This window comes from Lagopus muta, chromosome 2 (assembly GCF_023343835.1).
Source record: "Lagopus muta isolate bLagMut1 chromosome 2, bLagMut1 primary, whole genome shotgun sequence".
Lineage (NCBI taxonomy): Eukaryota > Metazoa > Chordata > Aves > Galliformes > Phasianidae > Lagopus > Lagopus muta.
Genome location: NC_064434.1, coordinates 49,611,612 through 49,638,562, shown reverse-complemented (window position 1 = coordinate 49,638,562; position 26,951 = coordinate 49,611,612). Strand labels below are relative to the sequence as shown.

Genomic DNA, 26,951 nt, shown 5'->3' with positions numbered 1-26,951 from the left:
TTGTTTTGTTTATTAGTGTATAGAAAATTCAATATCCTAATTTCAATAAGTGAATATGTGAATTAATTAATATGTTAAAGGTCTTCAAAGAGCAGAAAGAGAATACCTGATCTCAGCAAGTTGCTGCTTGAGCTATAAAAACATTTCCACTTTCACAGGCAGCCATGAAACAGAGATGAGATTTTTAATTCACTGCATTCATAACAATAGCTGAGTAAGGGGGAAAAAAAAGCTCTAAACTTAATACGGGTGAAAAGAAATTAAATCACCACCCACCAGATGACAACTGTAAAGCACAGCAGTGCAAATCTTTTTCTTTATTTCCAAAGGATAGAAAAGATCAACCAAAATTGAGCTTTACTTTTCCCTGTATTTTCTCCCCTCAGTACTTCCCTACAAAAAGCACAGACTGCAGAAATGAGACTGCTTCTCTGTCTGTTGCCACATGATAAAATGGCAATAGCCCTGTTTATCCTGTTTGGCATGTGTATAGCTCTGGGAATCTCAGAGAGTTAAGTTAAAAATAAATGGTTGCAGAGAAGCAGATGAACTTTCTCTCTACCCTCAGGAGGAAAAAACAAAGAAGTTACGTAGAAGTTACACTCTAAATTCCATTCTACATACTTAGTCAGAGTGCGGACTAGGGTCTAGTATCCACATTAGACATTTAGAGTCTACAGAAACTGCTCCCACAAAAAAGAAGTAGATCTTAATGATGACCATAAGGGTGCACTGGTAGAGAGGTAACACGGCGATTCACAGGCAGTTCCTTTCCGCCTATCTCTGGTGCTTTCTCCCATGTTTAAGGACATTTGGCAGGTTGGAAACACTGCTCCTGCTCAAGAGCCAAGAAGTTTTGTGCATGCACAGACTATCCAGCAGTATTTCTAGTCAGCTAGTGCTCAGATTCATTGTATGTCTTTAGGGGACAAGATAGCTCTATCCAAGCTGACCTGTTTCAGCTTGAATCTGATACCCAGCAGAGGTCTTGAGAGAAAGAGAAGGGCCAGAAGCCTGTGGCTGTAAATGCCTCCATCAGAGAGGAAGTGGAAATATATTCTGAATATGTCTTAAATAGTGTCTTAAATAGTGTTGTGTGTGAATGTGTAAAAATAGGTGTTAGGAAAGAATTTTAAATTCAGATATGGGTAAAGTGAGAAAGTGGGAGCAGAGCTTTTAGAAGATCAGAAAGAGGAATGTTCAAGTCAGTGGGTAGAGATCTGAAAACAAATGTTACAATTCTCACCTGACTTGGCTTATTCCTGAAGTTTCACCACCTGCTTGCCTGTAGGACATCTGCTCAGGTCTGGAGGCTGATGTTGACATGTGCCTGTGTCACCTGAGAGCCGTGCTGAGCAAGGCCACAGGCAGTTCAGAAGTCTGTGGGGTTGGGCAGCTTTTCTCATGAAACTAGCAGAAACTCAGGTCTTCTGTAAGGTTTTGTGACAGATATCCTGCTAGGTCTAAGTAAGCTAAGCCAGTATTATGTGAACTGTCATTCATATTGACACTGCCCTGGATGGATGTGCCTGTGTGAGTTAACATGTTCTTGAGGGTCTCCATGCATTTCCTGTGTTCAAATTGTAGATGTATAAGTCAATGTTTGTGCCTAGGCAACATCTGAGTTTTCAGGGTCATATAGTATCTAACTGTTGAACTTAGGAATCAGGGCAAGGTCCACAAAGTTATATTAGTTGTATAATAGAAATACAGTTTCCATCTTAATGCCTACTTGAAAGACATTAACAGGTATGTGGCTGTTATCTGGTGACAAGCATTAGTCCCACTAATTTATTTTTCCATTGTGTATGATCTCACCACATAGCCAGAACTCACAATGCATGCATGCATGCTCTTTTACAATACTATTGTGAGATAGTGATGACAAAGGCATGCATTTATTTTGCCACTGTGAACCATACATATAATATGTTTAGAAATGTTTTTCCAGTTGTATGTACCTATGCTAACACAGTATGAATTTCTAACTTTTATGCTGCTTTCACAATACAGAGGAGAAAATTAAACAACAAAAGACAGCTCCCACTGAGAAATCAGGTAGGAACAAGTCATTATTTCCTGTTTTAGGGGGGCTGTGAGTGTGGGGAACATTAAACACTATTCATAATTCTTCCAATGTCATACACTTACATTACAGTCAGTTTTTATGATATTTTGAAATATGTGGCTGAAAATAGTTCTTTGTGCAAATCTAGCAGAGTGGCAAATTCAAATGCAGTTCCAACAGTCTTTCCAATGACAATGCCAGGTCGAGGTGTTTCAGCTCTGTGCTGATTTTTCCTCCTGTGCCAGAGATGGGCTAATGGAATGGAGTGGAGCTGTAAATCAGATCTCTCCCAAGTTTATCTCCAGTGCAAATCACTGATTTTTTATTTTTTTATTTTTTTTTCCCCAAGCTCAGAACCTTCCTGTGACTGAATTTACAGCACAGAGAACTGCACATGCAGGAAATGATGTAGGAGGATGAATCACCAGGTGGTTTAGGAACTTGAATGCCTCTCAATCTGGCTTTCTCATGGAAAAACTGATTTTGGAAATAACTTATAGGTCTTACTTATAGGCCTTGGGGTCCTTGTAGATTTTGTGATAATAATGGTTCAAGCAACATTAACTTGTGTAGAAGCCCTGGAGTGTCACTCAAGCAATTAGAACATTCTCATAATTTCTCACGGATTACACAATGTTTTTGGAAGATTTTAACTAGATATCGGCCTATATTTCTACTAGGAGCATTCTTTACCCCAAAATCAATGAAAAGTTGCCAAATCTCAGACAATTATGTAAAATCAACAGATGGTGTTGGTACGATGTGATGATTGTTGTAGTGATGATAATGAATTTTCTCAATAAAATAAAATGCCATTTTATTTTAAGCTGAATAGTGCAATTTGCTACCTCATTTCCATTCTCATTTGGTATGTGGTTTTCCTTCACTTCAGTAGCGGAATAGATTCTATACTGAATAGTATTGTTCTGTCTCTAATTGTGAACGTTCACATAACCTGTTGGTTATATTGCTTTCTGTAAGAACTCACATGTTAATCAATCATTTTAACATGAAGTGATATTTTGTAGCACTATATAACCAGGAAAGTTTTGATAGTTTTTATCTAACCATAAACTGCTGTAGCTTGTTCAAAACCATGAACAATGTTTCTGTTAATAGAGTTGGAGAAATGGCCTCAATACATTTCTAACCAGAATGTTTTACAAATTAGCAATAGGCAAACAAGTAGGTTGTGGCATTTTTTCTACAAGAGCAGTTAGACAGAGGAACTTGCAACGGTCTGTGTATGTTAAAGACTATCTGCATTTTACCTGAGTGGGGAAAGCTAAGAAAAAATGAGAATCATGATATGATAAGAATATTTGAATATTAAAATGGCAAAGAAATCTTTTTTATATCTAAATGCTACAGTTCACCTTCTTTTGTCTTCTGTAGTCCAGGCAAAGCCAGCAAGTACGTGGTACCTACCTTGATCAGAAAAATTCCTGTAATATAGCTGGATATGTGTGAATACATGGAAACTTTCCCTTAATACTTCCTTGTTTTGCTTTAAATTATTGTGTATTTATCCACCTTCCTCTCCCCCCGCCTTCCCCTATGTCTTTGAGTATTTTCATTTAACATATTGTCTTGTCATTGCTCTTTCCTGGTCTAATAATACAGGTATTAATATAGCAGTGATAAGCTTTTTAAATTTCGTTGTTAAGAATTAAATGCTTTTAATTAATACTACTGATTAAGAAAAAAATCACTGCATTGTTTTCCTACTCATATGAATACAATATTTCTAATGCGACTAAATCTAGCAATTTTCTCCGTCAAGAACTGAAAAGCCCATGCACTAACTTAGTGTGCAGCCTGTATGTTAAATTTCTGTGTCTTTCATACCTTCAGCATGCAAATATAAACTGCAAAAGTTAAAAAAAAAAAAAAAAAAAAAAAAAAAAAAAAAAAAAAAAGAATGATTGTGTTCCCATAAACCTCCACTCCTAGGAAAAGCCTAAACTTGAGAAAAATATCACTCTCTGTAGACATAATTTTTAATTCAAACCTCATAAAGCTTGAAATTCCTTATCTTGTCTAAATCTTAGCATTTCCTGGAATATATGTTCACCTGCAATCATAGTTTCTAGGTGTTCAGTTATTCATCAAATGGCAGAAGTGATGAAACACATTGCTCTTTTTTTAGGGGCTACTCACATTTTAAACATTTGCACTTTATAACACTCATTGCATCCTACCTGTTGCTCAGAAAGAAACCTAGATACAAGGCCATCATAATAGTCCATTAATTCCTCAACTCTAAAACATACCACAGCCCCTATTTTTCATACATACAGCTTAGCTGCTACTATGCTACAAAATCTGGTTTGTTGGTATTGTTTTTTGTTTTTTTGTTTTTTTTTAATTCCTTTTAAATAGACATAGCTTTGATACAGATTACATAGTGCTAGGCCCTTTTATCATCCTTTCTATTTCTAGCAATCTTACACCAAATCTCATTATTTTCTATAATAATTATGATATTAAAAAAAAGGAGGAAAAAAGTGCGTGGCCTGCAAAGCACTGCTAGTTCTCTAATTTCCCACAGCGATATACAGTTTATTCATACAGAATGGGATGTCTTCAAAGCTTTGGGAATTCAATGGTATTATTTCTGACTCAGCATAAAGGTTGAGCAAAAGGTTTCTGGGTATGGTTTGTATTCTCCTTCCAAATAACAAGGTTGGAGAGTGGATGTAAATTGCACTTCAGAAATTGAGGGGAATCCTTTTCTAAACTGACTTTTTCCTTAATATGTGTGCATAGCTCCCACTAAAATTAATTGCAGCCATTTATGTGAAGCCATGTGCAATACTACTGAAGTTCATAATTTTGTAGCAGATTCCTTAGAGGATAATCTGTTAGCAAGTAGTCATTTGGCTTCTTTCCAAAGTAACTGCATGAAGCAATAGAAAATTAACTTTTTTTTTTCTGAAAAGTATACATGCAGTCCTTCTTAATTAAAAAAAAAAAAAAAAAAAAAAAAAAAAAGACACAACATAACTTAGAAACATGACAATTTCGTTATGCTCTTTCTTTTGTCTAGAGCATGAAGCAGTCAGGCATGAAAAAGATGTTCCACATACAAAGCCAGGTAGGCACTCCTGCATTTTATGTGTTTATTTCTTTTGAAACTGTTTTTTAAACAAATAGGAAAATATAATTGCATATGACAAATGTCAAAATGAACAAGATCATGGTCCTGTGAGCTATTTTGCAGCATCGAACATCTTTTACATGTCATACCATAGCAAACCTAGCACAGTACTTATTTACAATGCCTTTTGTCATTTTCTGAAGATATATATATATATATATCTCAAAGGTCAATTTTCTGTTTTATAATTCCACTGGCATCAAAGAAGCTATGCTGATGAAGAATTTGAACCATAGTTTTAAGATGTTTATTTTAAATGGCTTCATTTTGGGAATTATTTGTTGGTATCTGCCTTTTATTTGGACTTTACAGCCTTCCAGCATGATTTAATTCCTCAGCAACATCAGCAATTTAGTTTTCCATACTAGCAATAAGTTCAGATCATGTCAGTTCATGACCTGGCAATAGCCATGGTTCGTGGTAACTGTCCCTGCATATCATAATTCCTTTGCAACCTCTCCTGCATAAGATAGAGCAAAATTGCTGCAGTTATAGGAAGCTGCATAGTTCAGTTTTGAGGTGAAGCAGTCACCAAGGGTTTAACAAGTCCTCTCTACTCTTCTCAGTGTAAGGAAATAAGTGAAGAAATAAAGTTATTATTGATCATATTATTCATCCTTTACTATAGCATAGTGATTACCACGTGCAGAGAAAAGTATGCCTACTATTGTTATACACCATTAGTTTGTTTTTAATTACAGTACAATTACTAAATTTTTTCAATATTCAGTAAATACAAAGTAGAAATAAAGCAGTTCTCCAGCATGGAAATGTTATGCTACATCTCACTGTTCTGACTATTTTTCTTCTTTTTTATTCCCAGTCAAACTGAAAACAACTGCAAGTACGTGCCATGCCTTGCTTTCTATGCAATATAAACCTGTTTTTCAGATGCATGTTGTCTCAATTCACATTTTTGTAATTTTTTCCTTTTAGTTATTAGTATTTTCTTGCTTACACTAATTATATGCTTACATTGTCCTTAGTCTGCTTAGTAACATCCGAATACATCAAAACACATTTGCAATAAAATGCTGTGAAGTGGCAGTATTCAAATTCTGAAATTTTAACTATTTATAACAGTAAAGGAAATTATGCTAGATGCATAATTGATGTTCTGGTGATTTTAGATGAGTGTAGGTACATAATGTAACTTTATGTAAATTCATCTTTTTCTAAAATTACAATATAGCAACTGAATTAGAAAATCTTTGCAGAACTTCTTTTGTGCTTTGGAGATGATTTATTTCATGAATATAATAAACATATTTTATTGGCCTTGTTTTAATACTTTTTTCACCTTAATAAAAAATAACTAAAATTAAATTGAAGAAAAGAGTATTCAAGGGAAATATTTTGCATAACAAAGATTCCACTGAGAACATTTGATAATGTCTTTGTAAGGTCATTAAGACTTCTGAATGTCTAAAGGCTGTAATCTATGCTTATTGTGGCTAGTAATTACATGTTACATATGTCAAATCATGATCAGACAACAATCAGAAGGGCAGTGTTTACACTTCACACTTTGAATTGTGAGTGTTGCAAAGTATGCACCTTCACTGTTCAATTAGTTGGAGTCTCCTTAGGATAGAATCTTTGATTTCTTTCTTGAATTTTGGCTGGCACATCAAGACCAAACCATGTGTTATTCTGATGTTAACTAATCTATAAAGAGTACACAAATGTAAGACTAAGCCCCTTGTGGCACAGTCCTCTTCCTGTTTCAGAAGTTGACAATATGGCAAAGCAAGCTGATTCTATTAAGATTCATAAATTAATCCCCTACATTAGATGCTGTAGGTTAGACAAGACAAATAACTGCTTTTATACAACTGTAAAAAGACATAGTACTGATCTGGATCACATCTCTAAGAGGAAATAGGGAACATGAAGCATCTGAAATATGCCTCTGCAGAAGGATTTCCTGCAATCCTAAATATTAGTGTTAAGCATTTACGTCACAGAATCACAGAATCACAGAATTGTAGGGGTTGGAAGGGACCTCCTGACATCATCGAGTCCAACCCCCCTGCCAAAGCAGGTTCCCTACACCAGGTAGCACAGGTAGGCATCCAGGCAGGTCTTGAACATCTCCAGAGAAGGAGACTCCACCACCTCCCTGGGCAGCCTGTTCCAGTGCTCCGTCACCCTCACTGTAAAGAAGTTCTTGCGCACGTCATCATTAAAAAATTATCACGTCTCATGAAGCTATGTGTATTGTCTTTTGGCAGTTGTTTTTACGTATTTTTTTTCTTTTTCCCCATATTTTAGGTATTCTTTCCTTTGTTTAATTCTATTACTCAAATTTGTTCAGTTTTATGTCCAGTGGATCTATCTTCTGTACTAGTTTATACAAGACCTACTGATGATACTCTCTTCTGTTACAGAAGCATCAGAAATTAACTCATGCTTTCCACAGTAACAATCTTTTAACCAAAAGTCACTGCCTATAAGGCTATTACATCAAAAACTGTATCACCTGACATATTTGGAATATAATGAACAGCCAAGATATTTTCTCTTGACCTTTGCAGATATTTGTACTACAGTCTTGAAATTATATTCTGCTGCTTCAAATGATTATAAAGGTTAACAGTGATTTAAAAAAAAAAAAAAAAGAAAGAAAGAAAGAAAAAAGAAAAAGAAAAAAGTAGTATCAAACAGACCCATGATTATATACAAAAATAATTCTATTTATACTCCCTATTCTGAACTAACTCTCCTTGAATAAATCTAGTTTAAGATTTTAAACATCTGAGCTATTTAAACTACTTTTTTTTTTTCCACTCAAAGGAGAACAGTATTTGAATTCCTCCTTCCTTTTTTTTCTAAAGCTCAGTATATCTTTGCTTCATATAATTCTCAGCCAGATGTATAGTATGCTTGCTGGAACATGAGGTAGCTATTCTGTAATTCAGCATGAGATACAGTCATGGACACAAAAGCTCACTGACTTTGGAGTTTAGGTCTAGTTAAGACCAAATAATAAATCCATACATTCATCCTGGGCCAAATCTATTCATATATTACACCCCAGGTAATCTTAATGTTGAATTAAATGTGGATTGAACTGGTAGATTTTTTATCATCAAATGATTAACCAACAATAAACGGAAATACAAGGCTGAGTTTGAAAATTCCCCAAATTAACACCAAATGCATTTTTATAGTCACTTGTTAATTATTATGTTATTATAAAAGTAATTAGTTTACTTATTTTCTTAGTTTAGCTCACATGAAGGTCAATGACAGCAATTGACCCTATGTCGAATTTGGATTTTAAATGAAATTCATAATCTCCGCATACTCACTAAGGATTCTCAAACTGTGAGAGAAGTCACCTTGAACAGAGGACAAAACTATAGTATTTCAGATTCATGCAGGAAATTACACCAAACTGTAAACAGTTTTGCCAAAAAAAAAAAACCCACCAAAAACAACAACAACAACAACAAAAAACAGGAAGACTATAGAGGCTGGTATTTTAAGAAAAATTTCAGCATTGGCCAAAATTTATTCCCATTTAATTCTGTAATGAGAATACTACGGTAGAGGCAAAGTGTTTTCCAAAGATCTGAGAGTAAGTGGGAACTTCTTGATGTGTTGGAAAAAGAAAATGTCCTCTATCTTGAATACAACAGAAGTAAAACAAACCATGCTTCGGGTCAACTAAGAGAATTTCTAATCCCACATTAGAATTTATGTGATCTATAGGAGGTAAACAATAATCATCTGAATGTAAATATTAGAAATTGCAGAGAAAACTGAGCCTGTCCCTCAGTTAGGCAACTCCTAGTTAAGGAGTCAGAACATGAATCCATTTTGCAGATTTAGTGCCTCAAAGAGAACATTTTCTTAAATAAAAATGAGGAGCAGTTTTAATCCACTCAGAATGCTGTAATGTACAAGTTTTCAACATCTGTGGGCAAGATTATAAGCAGAACTGTAAATATTAAAGGATTTAAGCATGTTAGCATTTAATAGCAGTAAAATTGGCCTTTACTGAGTGCCTGAGGTTCCTGTTCTGAGCACTGAAATTTATGACTCTCCTTATGAACCAAAATCAAGACTCAAAGTTTCCTGGGATATGTTAGTGAAAGCTATGCTTAATTGCTCACACTTCCTGTTGTAAAAGAGGGTATTGAAAGGTTTTTGCCTTCATGTGGGTTTCCATCATCTGTAGAACCTCACATTCATCTGATGTCAGTATTCAACAATGAAGTAAACATTGGGATAATTCAGTCAGAGGAGACCCCAAAGTGCTCTGTGACCTTATTCAAGGTTATTTTCCTTTCTTACAATGAAGTTCTAAAATAAAACGGACTAGCAATGAAGTGAGGGGTAAAAATCTCATGGATTCCAAATCCCGACATCATAAATTCTTTTGATTACAAAAGAGTAATGATCATTTACACCAGGGAATTTTTATCTCATTGTGTTGCTCAATTATCTTTAACTATTACGGGTATTAATATATGCTGATTTTGTGCTATACAAACACATAATCAAAAGTTTTTCCAGCTTCCAAGAGCTTTTACTGTAAAAAGGGGGGGGGAGTCTGATGGTGCAGGAGAAAGTTATACAGAGGTGAATGTCAGCTATTCAAGTGTCAGTCTTTGGTTGAGATGTGTAGATGATAAGAAAAGAGAGGTAATAAACAATATATTTTGGGGGGAAAGAGCAAAGGCAGTTATAACCTTGAGTGCATGTTTAAAAAGAGGTCTAAATATTCACTTGCTTGAAAGCTTTGATTGGTACAGTGTTTGCATTTGCATTAACCATTGCACGCTGCATTATAGTACTTCAAAGAGTGGGGCTCTTAGCTTTTACTGTGAAATCCTATGTACATGCCATTAAGACACTTTTTATTGCAAATTAATATCCTGCAGAAAATTTGCAGATGAAAGAGAAGATCTATTTAAATGGTTACTTTTCTTGAGGCAAAAAAAAAAAAAAAAAAAAAAAAGCAACCATGGTACTAAGCCTCATATTCTTTTCCTTCTCCCTTCATCCTCATTTTTAACAATTTTCCTGTAGAGTCAACAAGTGAAATCCAAATAACAGGTAAATGTTACATTTTTCTGCTATGTCTTGTAGAAAGAAATAATGAACGTTGTTGAAGAGCACGTAACATTCATCAACAGTTAACAATGCTGATGTGAACCAGCACTGGTAAACTGACATAACTGCAGATGTAAAGTTCTCTATCAAAGAATGCTTTTATCAGTTGATTATTTTATCTTATTTTAACTGTTCTGTAGCATGTTTCTTGGGAGATATACACAGATGATAAGCACTGAGCAAGCTAGCAATAATCAGATTACATAGGCATCAGAAGCCATTGAGGAAATTCATATTAGAAGTGGTTGGACCATACTAAGTGAAAATGAACACTTTGAAAGCAGCCTGCCACTTTTCTGCTATAGTCAACAGGGAATAATGAAATGGGTTTAGGCACCTGCCAGCAATACACCTCACTTACTTTCAATCAGTCTGCCTTGTTGAATGGAATCACAGACCAACCACTCTTGTTTGGAGTCTGGAGAAAAGGATGTCAGAAAGAAAGAACACGTTTTCTAAGTGGATGTCCAATTTGAGAAAAAAATAAATAAATCAAATAAAGAAGAATCTATTGCTGTATGACTTCAGAATGGTCATATCTGGCAATTCTGAAGGTACATCTAGCTCCAAGTCCTGCTGTTTATTTGTTTCAGGCAATCAGGTTTGCCCAAGGAAATATAGTGAGAAGAAGGCAGAAGGCAAAGGGATCCTTCCCTGGTGCAGTTTTGGCAATGAACAGTTAGGCGATTCTCTCAGTTGCTAGGGAATTACAGAATTCTAGTGCCCAAAGTCTCGATCAGAACTTTCTGAAGTACTCTACAATAAGCAATATTCAGAAGATTTCCAAAGGCTGTTCAGAAAGCTCAGAGCTGCTACTACCACTAGGGTAACAACTATTATTGTAATATTAGATCCATTGTATATATGCCATGAGACACATTTAGCCCAGTTTTTCCAGGAAAATTACTGAGGAGATCAGCTCTGTGCAATGTGTTTGCTGTGAGAGCCTCGTTTTAGATTAGATATTAGGAAAATAATTCTTTGCTTTGAGGAACAGGTTGCCCAGAGAGGCTGTTGATGCCCACTTCCTGGAAGCATTCAAGGCCAGCCTGGATGGGGTTGTGAGCAACCTGGTCTAAGAGGGAGGTATTCCTGCCTATAGCAGGGGAGTTGGAACTAGATGATCTTAAAGGTCCCCTCCAACTCAAACCGTTTTATGATTCTATGATTATATTATGTTTCTGAGAGCTGTCACTTAATGTTCTTTCCTTGCAATTCTTTCTAGCCCCGAAAAAAAGAAAGACGTCTAAGCAAAAAGAAGGTAGGAAATTACTCTGTGTATGCATGTATGTGTAGATGGAAGATCACAAGGATGATCGGAGTACTCGAGCACCTCCTCTATGAAGACAGGTGGAAGGAGCTCAACTTGTTCAGCCAAGAAAAGAGAAGGCTCTGGGGAGACCTCCTTTCAGCCTTCCAATACTTAAAGTGAGCTTATAATCAGGAAAGGGACAGACTTTTTACATTGTCTGGTAGTGACAGGACAAGGGGGAACGATTTTAAACTAAAAGACGTGAGAATTACTTTAGATGTTAGGCAGAAATTCTTCACTTAGAGACTGGAACGACTTTCCCGGGAAGCTGTGAATGCCCCATACCTGGAAGTGTTCAAGGCCAAGCTGGATGGGGCCTTGGGCTGCCTGATCTAGCATTTGACTTAGTGTTTTGCAACCCTGCCTATGGCAGGGGGCTTGGAACTAGATGTCGTTAAGGTCTCTTCTAACACAAACCTATGATTCTATGACTGTACAATAATATCAGATCATAATTTTACATATATTTGTATATGAAAAAGCTCCTAAAAGACTGTATTAATTTTCAAAGAATTGTACTTGAAAAGTCTAGATAATAATCTATTAAGAATTAGTATTTAAATTATTTCCAACCTTGAACTCAGTTACCTTTCATTTTTCTGCCTAGAAAAAGCAACTGAGAAGAAACATCTGAAAGATGAAAAACACAAAGGTAATAAATGGATGAAAATCTCTGCAAACCAGCTTTTTTCATGGGGTTGGAAAGAGGAGCTTTGTTAACATTTTTAAACATATGCAAGTACACCAAAATGATGAAATTGTGTGGAGATTCCCAGTAACTGAATGTCTGATGGCTCCTCTGAGTGTCAACATCAAGTACTATAGCTCTATGTCCAATCTGGCTGCAGAGGTGCCCTGTCTGTGACCCCAAAAGTGATACATCATTAGCTGATCTACTGGGTGCTCTGGCTCTATGTCTTCAGATGAGTGGGTTACCCTAGTCAGTCTGCTGCTATGGTTGCTGATATGGTGGTGTATTGTTCACTTCCATAGCTTGTTTGATGCTTTAGATCATCCACCTCATATTGTAGAATGATTGTGTCATAACAGAACACTTTTTTGTGTGTGTTGTATACTTCATGGTCTTTTATAGTCTGGTTAACATTTTGATAAAGCACCACCCTGATTGTTTCTCTATAATAATAGAAATTATTTCTTCTATACCTCTGAAAATAATCAATAGTAATATACACTAATACATTTTAAGTTAGTGGTCTATGACACAAACATCCTCTTTACATTTGCTAAAGGCTGTGAGATTTTCACAGAAGTGAAGATTTGAAGTCAGATCTACATACGTTAGTCTTCAAGAACAATTAGGTGCTATGTATGATTAAAATCTTGGAATCTCAAAGAATAACATATGCTTAATTGTACTAGTGCAGATCTACTAAACTAGGAACAGTCTGCCTCTATGGGTTTACTAGACATACAGTTTCTATGCTTAAAGAAAGTCATACTTGAAAAACAGTTGGGATCATACCAATACTATCTCATAGTTGATTCCAACACCAGGATGTTTCTCAATGAAATCTAATTAAATGTTTCGTCCTTAAACAGAAAACTAAGTTATGATCTATGTTTTGTTCTTTAGGAGCTCCACCAGCAAAAGAAGCTCCAAAACACCACAACCTGACATCAGGTATATAGTTTTCCTTCTTTTTTCATAAAAGAAATTCCTTTTCCTTTCCAAAGTGTTCCTGTTGTTGTAAGGGATGTCACTCCTACAGCCGTTTTGTATCTGTTATTCATGTCAAGGCAACATGATGCAAGGAAAACAAAGTAAGACCCACAAGTATTATTCCTGTGGAAAACAATGTATTCAAATTGTATTGCTTTATGATTTTACTAAACTTCTAAAGAAACAAGTAGCTAATTATAAACCAAGTGGCCTATAATTAATTTGGCAGTAATTTATTTAAATAAGCGTGTGTTTCTCATAGAAAATCTGTTCCGTAGCAAAACTACATTAATGAGGACTGTGTTCCATTTATTTGTTCTTACAAGAATAAATATTGTCTCTTCAAATACTCACATCCTCTCCACAAAAAAAAAGGTGAAAAAGAGTAGGGCATCTGAGGAGGACATCTCCTCTCACTGCGTTATTGTTTGCTCCATGTTTTTCCTAGTTTAAAGATAAGAATAGAAATACATTCCAGATACTTGACTGATATTGATCCCTGTAACTTCAGTGGAACTGCACTGATTCATACTAGACAAGGATCTAAGTTATTTGTATCACCTTGAGATGTAACTTAAGTACTTATGTAAAACCAAAATATGAACTAAATATTAATATGAATCATTAAAACTTTGTTGTTCTTAGACAGTCGAGAAAATGACTTCATCTCAAATAATTCAGATTGCTTTGTTGTATGTTGTTTTTTGTTTTTTTTTCTCCATGCTTACTATAGGCAGAATGTTTTACAATCCCATATATATGATGGAAAATGTGTGATGCACGTGTAGATACATTTATGTATGTATAAATATGTATCTATAAATTATAAATATAAATATTTTAATAAACCTAAAAATGATAGCTAAGTGCAAAACATATGCAGTGCAATCAGACATCAAGGGAAAGAAAATGTGAATGAAATGTTAAACTCAAGCTCCCAAATGGTAGTGTGCTGCACACATTGCTCACAAGAATTTGTTGTATGGGTGCCGCTAGATGTATCTATATAAGAATGGCTTGGCTTAGCTTAGCCTTTTATATATTTTTTCTTTGATAGGGAATGCATGCAATTTTAGAATCAGGTATAAAATTAAATTCCTTTTAGTATTTTTATAATTCTGTAATTGACCAAAATACACAGAATGTAGACCCTATGCTAAAAGTCATACCCATTCTAACAGTATAGCAATACTGACAACAAATAACAAGTAAATTAATGAATTAAAGCAGAGATTTTCTTCTGTAGTAAAATTACAAATTCAAGATAAGCGTGTGTTAAACTAATTATCGTGTCTTCTGCACACCAAAGTTTGCATCATTCGAAAACTGTTTTTATTAACAATAATTGCTGTTATTGGTTAATCTAATTATATTCTAATATCGCACAACTGACTGGATGTTTCCTAGATCAGAAAAAACTCTATGCAAACAGTCCTTTGTAACTGGCTTCACAAACATAACTTTACGTCAGTATCTTCTTTGTCCACTAAATAGAATTAGTAAGCTTTCAGAAAGTGGGTGAAAGGTTTCCAAAAGAACATCAACTTTTTTTTTTTCTTTTCAGTGTTGTTCTTTGGTATTTGCTCAGTTTGAGAATTTAAAAGCTGAGACCGAATTGTAGGTCATGTCCTTTTGAAGTTGATTTATTCTTCCTGTGCTGTTTGAAGATGAAGACAGTGCATTTTCTCCAATGCACCAAATCCTAATAATTTCTGCTGATAAATGGGATTTACACTTTCTGAGCGAATCTAAAAATTTAAATAGTAAATCTCCTTTCCAGTTTGAAAAGCTGAATAGATTAGATTCACATATACTTAGATTTTGATCAGAGTCCTTCAGCCTTTTCCCGGTATTATGAAGCACTCAGATAAAGTGAAATAAGCAATTTAAAAAGATGAATATATCTTCAGTTTTCAGAAAGTTTCACATTTGGACAGAATTTTAAGCATCTCTGTACCTTTCATATAAGCAATGGTGATATGTGCAGTAGACACTAAATTTCTCTCCCCTGTAGAGCTGCAAGCAATTACTCAAAATTCTTCCCCCTACTTTCTCCTGTCCTAAGTGTCAAAACTGACACCTGTGCTCAGAATGAAACTTAGGCACTAATTTTTCCTTCTGCCATACAAGAAATTTATTCACAAGCAGACACAAGCAGATTTTTTTTTTGGAGTAGAATTTGAAAAGAGTACAAATTCAACTTTGTGATGAGAGTTGTCTTCCATATCCTTTATATAAACAACTGTAGACTCTACGTCCTAATCTGCTTCAATGCTCACATCAGAGTATGAAAATTTAAAGTAACCAGTACTTGATTATGTTTATTGCAATTGCCATGTAACTGTCCTTATGGCTGAAAGCCCAGGAAACACTTTCTTTCATTTGTCACACTGTTAGCTAAAGAGATTGACTTTTTTTTTAAGCTGTTATCTTAAATGACAAATATGCAAATATGGCAAAATAAAAGAGAGGCAGTGATGAAAGAGCTTGAAAAGTGAGAAATAATGAGATTGATCTTAAACCTGTATAAATAGGTTACACTACAGAAATATGTGGATTGTTTTAAAGGTAAATAGAAATCAAATTAGTCATGCTAAATTCCCCAGCATCCTGTGTCTTACATAATGCATGTATCTACCCTTATAAATTGCTAAGAGGTTTACAGTTTCTTGGACATAAGATTTTCTATCCTATGAACTCCTATGTCTAGTCAAAGATATTGTACATCTGGAAAAATTAAACTTACCATTAGGTGAAATTGAAACATCCTTTATTTGAATATACTACTCTATCTTTTCTATGAAAAAAAGCATTTCTCAACTAGATTTATTCTCTGCTTCTGCAACACTGCTTCTCAGATGTTTTCCAGCATAAAAAGAATATTTTCAACATATTATCAGCAAAAGATTACACATGAAAACCTCAGCAGCTCCAATGGGTGAAGTCATTATATGTCTGTATTAGCATATGGTGATTAGTTTGTTTCTATAAAATTATTTAGTTGCCTTTCACCATTTGTATCTCTGTAACATATTTTCCAATGCAAGTATGATCTCCAAATTTCAGAAAGAAAAAAAAAAAAGTGAAAGTTCTATTGAATGTGAGATTTAATGTGAGATATTTAAGGATGTTTCCTCAGGGCTCAGGGGTCACAAACTTGTCAGAAATGCAATATAAGATTTTTTTCATCTGATCATTATTCTCACTGAGAATGAGAATGCTTTCCTTTTATCTTTCTCACTGGCATGAAGTATTTGGAGACTCCATATTTGAAGTATGGTTTATTTCATCATTCTGTAGATGCACTCTGTTAATATCATTAAGCAGAAACATATTTGTCTGGTTCCATAAAATATAAGAATTGAACTACTATAAATAAAATAAATAAAATAAAATACACAGTAGTCAGAAGAGAGTGCAAAATAGATTGCTCCTATCTATAGATAGGTGAGAAACTCATCATTCTGATGAACTGTGGATAATATATTTTCTACTTTGCTCATCATCCAGGTAGCCCGTATATCTCAGAGGTGTGATGATTCCAGTATTTTGTCAGTAGTTTCTTTCAGAACATCGTCTGCACAGACTCACTCTCTCAAAACTGACCATTTGATACAACTTCACCAGAGAAGCTGCCCAAAAATATAGAAAAGATATTAAATCTTTTCTCAAAATAAAAGCATAGATCAATAAAGAGAACATTAATAGCTGCGTCTCTGAGGGTAGTAATGAAAACAGTAGTAACATCCTTGAAATAACTTGAATTAGATGTTTATCTTTTTTTTTTTCCTCACTAACATTTGACAATAAATAATTAATATTAATACAGTTTTTCCTGGACATCAGGATGTGTACCATTGGCTAAAAAATAATAGAAGGAACTGGCACATTGAGAGGTTTTCAAAAACTTTTAAGTAAGATCAGTGTCCATTCATTTATAAGTCCTGTGTCTACACAGATCTTCTCATGCAGCAAGATTTCCCCAGGGTCATCACCATTCTTCACTGTAAGCACGCAGCATGATAGTAGAACAAGCAGCATGGTAATGCTGCCTGCAAGAGAGTTCATGTAGAACAGCCTCTGATCTTCAGGCATACACCTTTTAAGTACTGGCCATGAATGGTTCAATGTTTGAGGTTTGTTAGGGTTTGAGAACCAAGGCTGCCTATTCAACCTTTCCAGTAACTTGATCTTAGTAATTCCACCATTCTGAAGCTGATCTTTATGAAATAGTTGGAGACTAACTCTCAGTAGGCTTGTCTAACCACTGATATGGACAAATACCGTGTGTTAATAAGAAAAAGTTTAAGGAGAGGTTAAATAGTGCAAAATGCTTGAGTGATCACATATTAAGAACTAAAGTGACTTTGATTTAATCTGATTGAACCTATTTTGAAATTGAATTGAAGACAATTTCACTGGGGCTGCTTTAATTCTGGATGAGTTCCCACGCATCAATTTTTGTGTGGGCTAGTTAATCTATTTTAAAAGTTAACTCAAATGAATATTCCTGTTCTAAAAATTCACATAAGGGGGAAATATCAGACATAGTCATAGGTAAACTATGAAAGCTTTATGATCTGATCTGAAGCCAATTAAATATCACTAGAAAACTGTAGATTGTAATGAGTTTTAAATTCAAAATCTGTACATACAAACCACAAATAGGAAAAACATCCATTTTTATTTTAATTATACACTTATGGGTAGCCTCTCTGCACACTGATATTGTAATTAAAGTTAAGTGGTACTCTTTTTTGAAATAATCAAAGTCACGTGGATGATCTAGAAGAACTTTGGATTTATGCTGCTCCTACTACAGGAGGACATCTGCGACATCTACCCCAACCACTGTACTAACCCCCTTTATTAATCTTGTCTGAGTTTGTCAGTTCTGTTACCTTACCTCGAGTTTATTTGATGTCAGAACTGGTTTATAATTAGGAACTGCTGTCCCAGTTAATTTGACAGTTTTTCAGACTGCTCTTATCTGGAGACATTCAAATTCACACCTCTTCCTAGAAGATCAGCAGGAGTACAAAATTACAGAATAATACAAGCAGGACACAGCTGCCTGTTCCTTTGCACTGACAGCATTCCAGATCCATTAGAGTCATTAGTACTGTAGAATACTAGACAAGATTTATCCATTTCATACAAAGGTCTGGGTTTGATCACTGACATCTACAGACAAAATCCTTCAAGATAGTCACTGAAAAAATGCTTGATCTACCTGATAATTTCTCTGATTGAGTGCACTGGTAGCTGTGTTAAGCTGAGATGAGAAGTGAATACTGTCTACTGGTTTCAGCACTATCAGCAATAGGATGCTCATGGAGAAGTAAGGGCTGGATGAGCAAACAGTGGTATGGATTGAAAACTGTCTGAATGACAGGGCCCAGGGTGTGGTGATCCATGGTACAAAGTTGGAGAGCAGATAGCAGTGTACTCCCCAGGATAGGGGAGTTTCACTGGGATGGTACACCTGTCAAAATGTAAAGCAGGTCTCCTAAGATGAGCTTAGGGATACCGGAAACCTCTTGTGGAGCAGAAGGACAAAAGATCACTTGGACTTGATTTTCAGTATGCATAAAGTCCATGAAAGTGAGACGTATGATCATTTTTATTTTGGGGATTTTAAGATGGAAGTGTCAGAGAGTGAGCACAGGAGTCGATCCTATTTAATGTCTTCATTAATTATACTAATGATGAGGCAGAGTGTACTGTCAGAAGTTTGCAGATGACTTAAAATTAGGAGCCGTGGATACACCAGCATTAGTAAGGGCACATGTAGTTTACTGGGTCCAATTCTGGGCTCCCCAATACAAGAGAAATGTGGATTTACTGGAGAGAATCCAGCAAAGGGTCGTGAAGATGATTAAAGCACTAGAGTAACTTTTTAATGAAAAAAGGCCTCAAGCATGACACCCAGTCTTTTTCCTCTTCTGCTAAAGAATCGAAAGCTATCATAAATTACATCCTATCCAAAAGCATAAGTCCAGATATAAGACTTTTTTCCTCTGATAATCTAAGGAAAGAATTATAATGTTAAGCCATGTTTCCTACTGCTCATCGCTCTTTTTTAAATAACATTTGCCCTGAAGATATGAGACAATACATTAGAATTGGGAACATTCTTCAGTTAGAAGACACATTCTGTATTCATATTTAATGTGGGAATTATAAAAGCAGAAGGGGTTACATTCATAGTCCTCTTTGCATGCCAAAATTCAATTTGTTTCCTAGCTATGGTGCATCGTAACAATGCTGCAGATTCTGATGCATACATAGTTCCAAAGATGTTGGCATTTGTTTGAATGACATTTTATCTGCATTTTTTTTTGCAGCTCAGGTTTGCATGATAAAGCAGCTGAAAAAGGACAACATTAAAGAGAAATAGTGGAAAAGGATTTCTTGTGTATAGGCGACTGGGTTTGTTTTATATGCTTTAAAAAAAAAAAAAAAAAAAAGGGCAAACAATGAGGAGCAGTTATGTGCTGGGAGTATTAATAGGAAAACTAACCAAGACAGTTTAGAAAAAAAAAAAAAAAAAAAGAAGAAGTTTGAATACCATCCAAAAACTAAAAATGACCTCTTTACAAAATGCTGTGGTGTCAGGCATGCTGATTATGATATATATAAACATGTTTAAAGTACTTCCTATAAAAGATCTAGTATGTATCAGGACTTACTGAATGTGTGAAAGAAAGAGTTGAATTTTGCATTCTGACGGCATGCACAGTTATTTTTGAAACGATTTCTACTGTCTTTAAATAAAGTACTTACTGGTATTTACTGCGGCTAGAAAGTGCATGATACCCTACTTGCCTTCTTCATAAGGAAGAGTGAACTGGCTACTGACTATTTTTAAAATTATTTTTTAATTTTATTTCATTTTTATTTTTTTAATTTTTATATCCATTAGAGAAATATGCAGAAATTATTTCCATTTAGAAAGATAAAGGTGAGTTTTAAATTGGCAATTTCTTTCCTATAAAATATTTTTTTATCAAATTGACGCTCAGTGGGAGTCGATTTTAGTCTTGATTTTTTTTTTTTTTTAATTAAGTGAAACCTATTGAGAAATCTCTGGCAGAGCATTTTGATAGGAAACAATTGGTTTTAATCATAGCTTCTTTTGTGGCAATTTATTGTTTTTAATTAGCTTTACTTAGGAAATATATCTTATTGAGTGAAATAAGCCTGTTAATTGTAATTATTATATATCCCAGAAACTACTGTATACCACACGGTAAGCAAACACAGAGAATATAGCTGATTCACATTAAGAGATGCCCAGAGCAGAGGGGGCTGAGGGGAGACCTCTTGGTGGCCTACAGCTCCTCACAGGGAGTGGAGGAGTAGCACTGAACTCTGCTGTCTGGTGACAGTGTCAGGATCCAATGGAACAGCATGGAGCTGCATCAGGGGAGGGTCATTTGGGGGTTAGGGAAAAGATCTTCACCAGAGGGTGGTCAAGCATGAAACAGGCACCAAGACTGCTGGAATTGGACAACATTTTCATATGTAGGATTTCAGTGGTGGTCCTGTGTGGAGGCAGAAGCTGGACTCCATGATCCTTGTGAGTCCCTTCCAACTCTGTGATTCTATGATTCCATGTTTCTATAAATGCCTTTATAATAATCTCTATATCCTTGCTGTGGGCTCTAATCAGAAGGTGATTTCTCTAATCTAATTTCATCTTTCTAAAAGAGATCCTGGATTCATCTTACAGAGGACCACAGTGAAAATACCAATAGCCTGAGGGGGAAAAATGGTTCTATTCTTAGATTTAGAGGGAAAGCAGTAAGTCATTTTCAGAAGAATCTTATTTCTAACATCACTTTCAAGTGCACCTTTTAGACAGTATATACTTAACCTTTGAATGAGTGAAGCAAGAAAGCCACAGAGGATAAAATAATTGGGTTGAACATACCAGCATTTCTGACACACCATTCTGTGTTCAACTTTTTATTGTGACTTGGCGGTAAATAAACAAACCTTGCTTTTGAGTTCAAAACACAAGGGAGCCTTGGAGTCCATCTCAGATCGGACCTGTTACAATAAACAGCTTATTTTTTTTTTTTTTTTTTTTTTTTTAATGTGGAATGAACAGCAGAGGAAAGAAATGGTCAGCAGAAAAATAATTGTATGAGAACTAACTTTTTCAGATTCCAGCACTCTTCCAATCATTTTCACAAATGCATGCCAGACTCATAGTTATCTTTTAAAATCTTGTCAGCATTAATTTCAGAGTCCACACAACTCAGCTTCTGTAACAAATAAGGTTTATTTCATCTGTGCTGAAAAGATCTGTTCCTGAAAACCTTTAAAACATTGCACAATGAAGTGTGACTATACAGAGCAGTGCTCAAAAATCAAAAAAATGAGCCAGTGCCATGTATTGCCCTTTTCAGACCAATAGATACATGTATATACTCATCTGAACCCTAATAAAAAATGCCACCATCACCATTTCACTGGAGACCTACTGGAACTTCTCAATCTATCTGAAAGTGTCTGTGAAATACAAGATCAGAAAATATGCGTGTTGCTTTCAGGAGTTTCCGCTCAGCTATCCTAGAATGTAAATATTCTGTGGGGAAAAAAAAAAAAAGGCCTACAACTGTGTGGAATAATGGAAAAAAAATGTAAATTGTCTATAGTTTCTAAACTTCTACAAATATCTCATGCTGAACTCTTCTTGTGTGTTGTGTGTTGTTGTAACTCAATTAATGGGAATTAAATTGTACAGTCCTTTTCTGAGGGAATACAACAGAGACTCATGGTGTCGATTTGGAAATTATAAATGTTAACCATCTCTTCTTTGTTTTCCTAGCTCCTGTCCGCTACTTTCAATGTGTTTTCATAAACGGACCTAACGGATTTGGACTGCAGTTTCCTACCAATCCTTCTTCAGACAAGGAAGAAAAGAGTCACTCAAAGACTTCCAAGAGAAAGACAAGGAAGCCAGGACAGTAGAGAGACTGAGTCCTGTGATTGCTCGCATTTTGCACATTATCTTTTCTGCTGAGGTCCACAGTAGTCACAGTGGTACTTGTCGTTGCAAGAATGTGATTCATTTGTCACATGTACCTGGAAAAGTTTCCATGAGACACGGGCAAAACAAAGAGTAATAAGCTGTGTTTGACAAAGGCAGAGAAGTAAAAGCACCCCATTTCTCGTGGAAAGGCTGCTAACAAAGCATTGGCCTGATTGTGTGTGTGAGCGTGTGTGTGATTTCCTGCCTCTTTAGCTCTGTTTTTCTTAACCTGCTCAGCATTAAAGTCAGTCTGTTTTCCATTTATTCTTAACTAGGGAGTGTGAGGCTGAACATAGCTTTTATATCAGCAAGATTGCAAGACTGCCGGCAATCCTAAATCACTTCTTCTTAAAGTTCAATCAAATTGCTGACAGGAGAAAGTCTCAATAAATCATGAAAATGTGCCCTGCAACTGGTGCTATTTTTATTTCTCATTGACTAGTGTGGCTTGAAGTTCACAATTGCTATCAGCAGCTCAGTGTACTACCAGTAAGTTGATTCTTCAAGTCATGCTAATGATGGATATTTCTGTTTAACCTGAAGCAGTTAAAGGCACTATGTTTGCCCTGCCTGCTGGCAAAATACAAGTAGTTCACATTATGAAGCCCAAAGTGAGAAGAGAAAGTAAAACAACATGGCAAAGGTGAGAAAAATCGATGTTTTATCAACATGACGATCCCAAGAAACAAGCAAAACAAAACAAAACAAAATCAGATCTATTTGCATCAAAAACCATGAAAATTGAGAATACACCAGCCAACCATTTTCTATGAGCATAAGATGAAAAGCTGTGATATATGATGCTGGTCAAAACATGAAACCAATCCAAATACCCAGGGTGCATGCATACCAATTTGTTACAATCTCAGATCAGTGAGAGAAAAAATAAAAATGAAATCAGAAGCATATGCAATAATCTGGGTAGTTGATTTTACTAGAAGTAACTCCTCCCCATAGACAGAGTTTCTGAGCTATTAGAAGGATTTTTTCAGAATACATCCCTGTTGATAAATTATAGATGAGAACTGAAAGTAAATAAGCCTATCTTCAACTTTCTTTTGTTTGTTTCTATAGAAATAATTGATTGGTTACCTTAAGAAAGTGATGGGAAGACATTAGATCCCTGAAAACCCGTAACTGAAAATCAGTACCTTACTTGTTTATACATCTGACAATGTAAAATGCTACGCATTTTCTCAAGCTGCTGTATGCTTGCATTTAATCTATGAAAGGAACGGCAGTGATCTTAGAGACACAACTACCAGCTGAAGGAGCGCTACATTCATTGTACAACTGGATACTTGTAGCATCTGACCACACCTGTAACAATCCATTGCTCTATTTTCTGCATAATTCCAGGGAATATCACTGCTCTTCCCCATTCTCTCTGCCTGCCAACCTGCTCATATCTCAATTAAATAACTGACTCACATGTGTTTCGGACAACGGAATCTCTGACAAACTAATGCAATTCAGATTGCTTTGCTGTTGCACTGTTGAGTCAAGCTGATACTCTGATTATTGATCACGGCCTCACATAGACTAGATCCAGGCTCATATTTTGTCCTTTGCTGTAAAATCTGTGATTGCAACAAGCAACTTAGATAATGGTTTCTGAAAAGAGGTAGGATCATTCTCTAGGAGTAGCTCTTTCCATACTGGAGTGCATGGCAGATAAAAAAAGTTCGGGCCTCCGCTGTTACCTGTGAAATCATTTTCGCAGATTTACAGTGATATAAAGCTGCTGGCAGAGAATATTTCATGATAAAATGTCACTTGTTACTTTCGTTTCAGTAGGCCTTTTTATATTTCCAGTGTTGGGTTCTTTTGTTTTGGTTTTGTTTTTTATTCCCCAATTTATGATTATGTGTATATTATTATGGATGTTATTGCCTTAGGCTTGTATTGTGAATCTTAAAATAAGACTATAACTTTCCAAAAATCATTTAATTTCATTCAGGACTTTATCCAATTTCAATAATCAAAGCAAGATTGCACTATAAGCCTTCATTTTTTTCAACATTTTTTACCACTGTCAATTCCATACACTATGATTAGCCATAACCTTTCTTTCTCATTTGAGTTGAGAGGTGGTGAGGATATGTTTCATGTATCATTCCCATAATGTCTCAGTTATGCCTCTGAGCGCTTTGTAAACATAAATATTGATTATCACTGAAAAAGTAATATGAAATGAGCTATTTATATTTCTTCTCTAATATCAATCTGATATCCTCTAAGAACAAAGGAAACAGTTGTGCTCTCAAAATGGCAAGCATTTTTCTCTTTAAATTCAACTGGAACCTTAAAAAGTATTATTTGAATTGCATGGCTTTACTCAAATTAGCCTGAAATATTTCAAAATCATACGCTGATTGTTATCTGTTTTGAAAAATAAAGGTTATATACTGTCTGTGACTGTAGATTGTTTTTGTGAATGCAAAAGTGGAAGGTAGGAATTTATGTATGTAAAATTTTATTCCTACTAAGTAATTACTAAGTAATTACTGCTAAGTAATTGCAAATCCTATAAATATGAAGATGGCATTTCTTACAGCTGAAAATGAATCGTTCCCCATTCTATTCACTCCTAATGGGCTTTTGCAATACGTATCTTAACAAGTGTTTCCACACACTTCTTTTATGGATTATACTCTAACAGTTAAGTCAAATTATTTACAGCCATTTAAGACAGAACTTCATTTGGTACCAAAATAACCCACATTTGTCAAGATACTTATTTAAACTATTATTGTAAAACTAGGGGGAAAAAAAAAAAAAAAAGAAAAAGAAAAGAAAGAAAAATGCATTCTCCTATAACTAATCTGAGGTCAAGATGATCTCGATGGCCAAGAAACAGAGAGACCAAAAATTGTGAGATTTTTTTAACAATAAGATTTTTTAAACACTTTTAAGAACTATGGCTTGTCTATACTAGCAATTGCTAAAACCCAGGAGGTGATGCAAGAACCAGACTATGGTCTGAAGACAGCATAACTAATTGCATATCCCTGTTTTGGGATTTGAAGTCTCTCTGCCCATGGAGTTTGGTGAGTCTTTGCACATGAAAGGCTTATTGCTCCATAGGATTGTTGTGCAGGTGAATCAACATTTCATGAGATGAAACTCCTCTTGCAGTTCACCTTTCCCTGAGATGCTAAAATTCTGCTGAAGTAAACAGGAACAGAAAGGCTTCATCAAGGCTTGCAGAAGCCCAATAGATAAATTTTACGTTGCTCAGCCAAGAGCAAAGTGATCACCAGAGAGCTGCCTGCTCCTGCTAATACAGTTCACTGATCTCATCTTCAGCCCTCTGACCGCATTCATTGTTTCACACTGTTACTTCTGTTGCAGCTGGAGTCTGATTTCAGCCTTTTACAGCTTCTAGAGTTAATTAATTCTCATCCCCTCTTTCCAGCAAACCATGGGTTCTCACAATGGGTCATTTCTAATTGATCAAGGAGGGGCGGTTGAGACTGAAGTAGACTCTGGAAAAGGGGGATGAAGGGTTTTGTCTGAATGTTTGCCTTTCTGTTTCCTACAATCCAATTCTTAATGACATTTTTATTAATGACATTTATTTTAATTGGCAATAAATTTAACTTTCACAAAACTATGCCTGCTTTGTCCATGGTGGTAATTAGCAAGCAAGCTCCCTGAGCTCCCTCTTCCCATGAGCCTTCTCATTTCTATTCTTCCAGTTTTCTTCCCCTACCCTGCTGAAGCAGTGAACAAATGTCTAGGTAGAATTTGGCTGTTAGCAAAAGGTAGCACACTGCAGCTTGTTGTTGCACAGATCTATACACATCCTGCTCTTACTAATTGATGCAGAATGCCAACAAATATCTATTTGTTCCATATTACGTTTTCCACTTAGAACTCAAGACAGAACATGTTTAATTTGTATATCACTATGAAGATTTCTCCTGTTGATCCCAAACCCTGGAAATACCCTAGCTTTTTCTCTACACTGCCATTTACAACTTAGTATGGTCCAGCTTAGGTGCAAAATTCCCTGCAGAAAAAGTTCTGTGAAATTTTGCTTTAATCCAACAGAAGAGAACAGAAATGCAGTAAGCCCACTTGCAGAGGGATGTCTTTATCTGCCAGAGCGTAAACACTCAGAAGAGCAACTGAGTCTCTTCCCTTTCCTATCTTACTTAGTGCTTTATTATCCACTCCAGCATCCTACTGTATAATCCACCTGGTACAGTGAGAAATGAATGAAAGTCTTTCTCCCTTAGAGAAAGCACTTGTTTAAGCTGCTTTGGGCTTCACATAGAATCAGCAGCTAACTCTTCACAGTTACATACCAACACTAGCACTTCTTACCAAGGATACAAGATACTGGAAGCCAAGAAGAAAAGATGAAGGAATGTGAACACTACTGGGAGGAGAATGTGAAAGTGTGAAGGGCTGATAACTGATAAAAAAAAAAGGAAATGTCTTGTGAGAATTCTCATGAATGAACCTCCTATGATTATGAATATTCATAAAAAAGAATAATATACTGAAGATGAATCTATTTCTCCTATCTTGTAGTTTTCCAGAACTAAGAAATAC

The 26,951-nt window shown here is 35.5% G+C and overlaps 1 protein-coding gene across 11 annotated transcripts in view; it reads left to right on the top strand.

Moving 5' to 3' along the window:
• TRDN (triadin) overlaps nucleotides 1-26,004 on the top strand; it is a 208,688-nt gene extending 182,684 nt beyond the window's left edge. For 9 of the 11 annotated variants that reach the window (XM_048937079.1, XM_048937077.1, XM_048937080.1 and 6 more), the window contains 9 exons: nucleotides 2,014-2,058; nucleotides 3,464-3,481; nucleotides 5,118-5,165; nucleotides 6,052-6,072; nucleotides 10,269-10,295; nucleotides 11,578-11,613; nucleotides 12,272-12,316; nucleotides 13,259-13,306; nucleotides 22,185-26,004. In XM_048937079.1, the coding sequence (XP_048793036.1) occupies nucleotides 2,014-2,058; nucleotides 3,464-3,481; nucleotides 5,118-5,165; nucleotides 6,052-6,072; nucleotides 10,269-10,295; nucleotides 11,578-11,613; nucleotides 12,272-12,316; nucleotides 13,259-13,306; nucleotides 22,185-22,327 (431 nt within the window). In that variant the 3' untranslated portion in view covers nucleotides 22,328-26,004. Of the gene's footprint in view, nucleotides 1-2,013; nucleotides 2,059-2,417; nucleotides 3,333-3,463; nucleotides 3,482-5,117; nucleotides 5,166-6,051; nucleotides 6,073-10,268; nucleotides 10,296-11,577; nucleotides 11,614-12,271; nucleotides 12,317-13,258; nucleotides 13,307-22,184 lie in introns of those variants that run through there. The other 2 variants (XM_048937082.1, XM_048937086.1) reach the window with 2 other exon arrangements.
• The last annotated feature ends 947 nt before the right edge of the window (nucleotides 26,005-26,951 follow it).